The sequence below is a fragment of the Elaeis guineensis genome, chromosome 1 (genome assembly GCF_000442705.2).
Source record: "Elaeis guineensis isolate ETL-2024a chromosome 1, EG11, whole genome shotgun sequence".
NCBI lineage: Eukaryota > Viridiplantae > Streptophyta > Magnoliopsida > Arecales > Arecaceae > Elaeis > Elaeis guineensis.
The window spans coordinates 16109896-16112098 of NC_025993.2; the positions used below are offsets into that span (position 1 = coordinate 16109896).

General features: G+C 43.1%; 1 protein-coding gene across 2 annotated transcripts; it reads right to left on the bottom strand.

Moving 5' to 3' along the window:
- Nucleotides 1-321: 321 nt before the first annotated feature.
- LOC105038081 (protein MKS1) lies at nucleotides 322-1669 on the bottom strand. Of its 2 annotated transcripts, XM_029263039.2 has the most exons (2): nucleotides 1134-1669; nucleotides 322-694 (listed from the first exon to the last, which is right to left on the bottom strand). In XM_029263039.2, the coding sequence occupies exons 1-2, from the start codon at nucleotides 1579-1581 to the stop codon at nucleotides 660-662; spliced, it is 483 nt and encodes a 160-aa protein (XP_029118872.1). In that variant the 5' UTR covers nucleotides 1582-1669; the 3' UTR covers nucleotides 322-659. The 2 variants fall into 2 exon arrangements, with proteins under 2 accessions (XP_029118872.1, XP_010912071.1); XM_010913769.4 differs by having other exon boundaries at nucleotides 337-1668.
- Between the last annotated feature and the right edge of the window lie 534 nt (nucleotides 1670-2203).

Genomic DNA, 2203 nt, shown 5'->3' on the forward strand with positions numbered 1-2203 from the left:
CATGCGTACGACTAATTGAACACATTTGGAGATCCATGATCATGCACAATCAAGTATGAACATGTGTGATCATGTAGCTAATCATACATCAACTATCTTTATTTTTCAAAAAATTTATATTCTAATTTTTACAGATGTATCTATTCACATGTGATATAATATATCTGATTCTCCAAAAAAAAAAAAAAAAAAAAGCATGAACATGTGCGATCACCTGCAATGATGCATGTCAAAATAGCAATAATGCATGATCAATCGGCCATGCATCGATGAAAGATCGGAAAGTTCTTTTGCATGAATGACCTTGCTTCTTTTCCGCTAATCACATGTGCAATACCCTAAAAAAAATCACATGCACAAGCAACCACAGGCACACATATGCACATGAGTACATGCATGTTCTCAACACATGCGCACACCATGCTCACACACTCGCATACATTCACCCATTTATGCGTAAGAGGAGGCATATTGGAAATTTGAATGAATGAATACACATAAGATAACACTAATTGCAAGAAGACCTTGTCAAGCAAAAGAATGAATAATGATATTAAATAAATAAGAATACAATAAAATTACACTGTGGTGATCACCCTCTCAACCTACCCAAATGGTGGCAACGGCAAAGGAAAACCTATTGCTAAAATTAAAAGCTATCAAATGATGTGATTCTCGTTACAGATGCACCTACCTGCATCAAAGAGATAAAAAGCTTAGGTTGGTTTGTGATGTCACAATGATATGGAGTATCTATATAACATATGGCCCACCACTGCAAGGAGCCAAAAAAAGGGAAAAAAAAAAAAAATCTGAGTGTTGTCTTCATGCGCGTCCCACCATTAGCCATCCAACAATCTCTTTCTTTAACCTTTCTCTCCGTGCTTGTATCTATGGAAACTAAAAATCCTGGTACTGGTTGAAGAGGTCCCAGTAAGCACCAGGAGAAGGTACAACAGGTGTTGTCAAGAAATTATTAGGACTAGTCAAGAAGGTATTCTCCAAAAAATTTTTGCTGCCATGGAAAACCGGGCTGAGTTCATGCAAGAAGCTAAGGGAATTCGTTTCCATCGAAGGTGAGAAGAAGTTAGGAGATATTGATGGGAGAAAAGCTGGGACCGGGGACAAGATACCTGGAAACGAACTGTGCCGGTTCATCGTCGTCATGCCACCATCAATTCCTAGTTGATCCAATACATCTTCTCCATTCTTCCTTTGCATCTCCTCATCCAACTTGTGTGCTCCCTTCTCAATTGTAGCTAAACGAGCAGCTGGGGACAGTGCTTCTCCAGTAGTATTAACATTAGAAGGCGACCGAGGAGCGGCGGCGGCGGCAGCAGAGGAAGAAGAGGAGGCACCGGTGAGGCGTTGCACCAGCGACATGAAGTCGCCGGGGGTGGTGTGTATGACCTTGGGCGAGACGGTGTAGATTATGACCGGCGGTCGATGCTGAGGCGGCGGTGCAAGAGGAGGCTTCTTGATCTTGTGTGAGTCCTTTTGAACCTTGAGAGGGGTAGGCCGGGGGCCTTGGAGCTCTCGCCGTGGCGACGGCCGCCTTGTCCGTTGCTCGGAGGGGTCCATAGTGTGTTCTTTTGGGAAGGAGAAAGTTGTTGAGCTGTAGCTGAGAAAGTCCTAGATAGATAAAGAGAGAGGAGCCATTGTGGAAAACAGGAGAGCACACATGAAATATATAAACGCCAAAGTCAATGGAGTAATGGAGTGCTTAATAATATGATAACTGTAGGTGAGACAAAAGAAACGGAAAGATCCAGAGAGAAGAGAAAAGGAGATATCTCTGTGGGCCTCTTTATGTTGAACTCGTCCACGGAGGAGAAGATGTTTTGAACGTAAGCTAACCTATACAGCAAACAGCCTTCGTGGATGGCTTGTTATCTTATGATTGGTCTAAGAGCTGGGGTCATCTTTGGTGGGCTATATGAAGACAGGGTCAGAGAAGGATATTTGCTGTTTGACGCCAGACAGCTGAGCCGGATTTTGGCATGTTGCCAGGTCAGACAGACTCGTGCTAAAAGGATGATCTGCTGTTAAGTTCTTGAGAAATCTCTCTTTCTTCCCGCTCACAAATCATTTTGTATTCAAGCTCTAAATGATGACGTGTTGAGCAATGAGTGGGTTTCCAGGGGAATTTGCTATGGGGAACTCAACAGGAATATTGTTGGGGGTAGGAAGAGTGCCGTTTAGA

Coding starts and splice junctions, on each gene's coding strand:
- LOC105038081 (XM_010913769.4), bottom strand. CDS start 1,581: ATGGACCCCTCCGAGCAACGGACAAGGCGGCCGTCGCCACGGCGAGAG.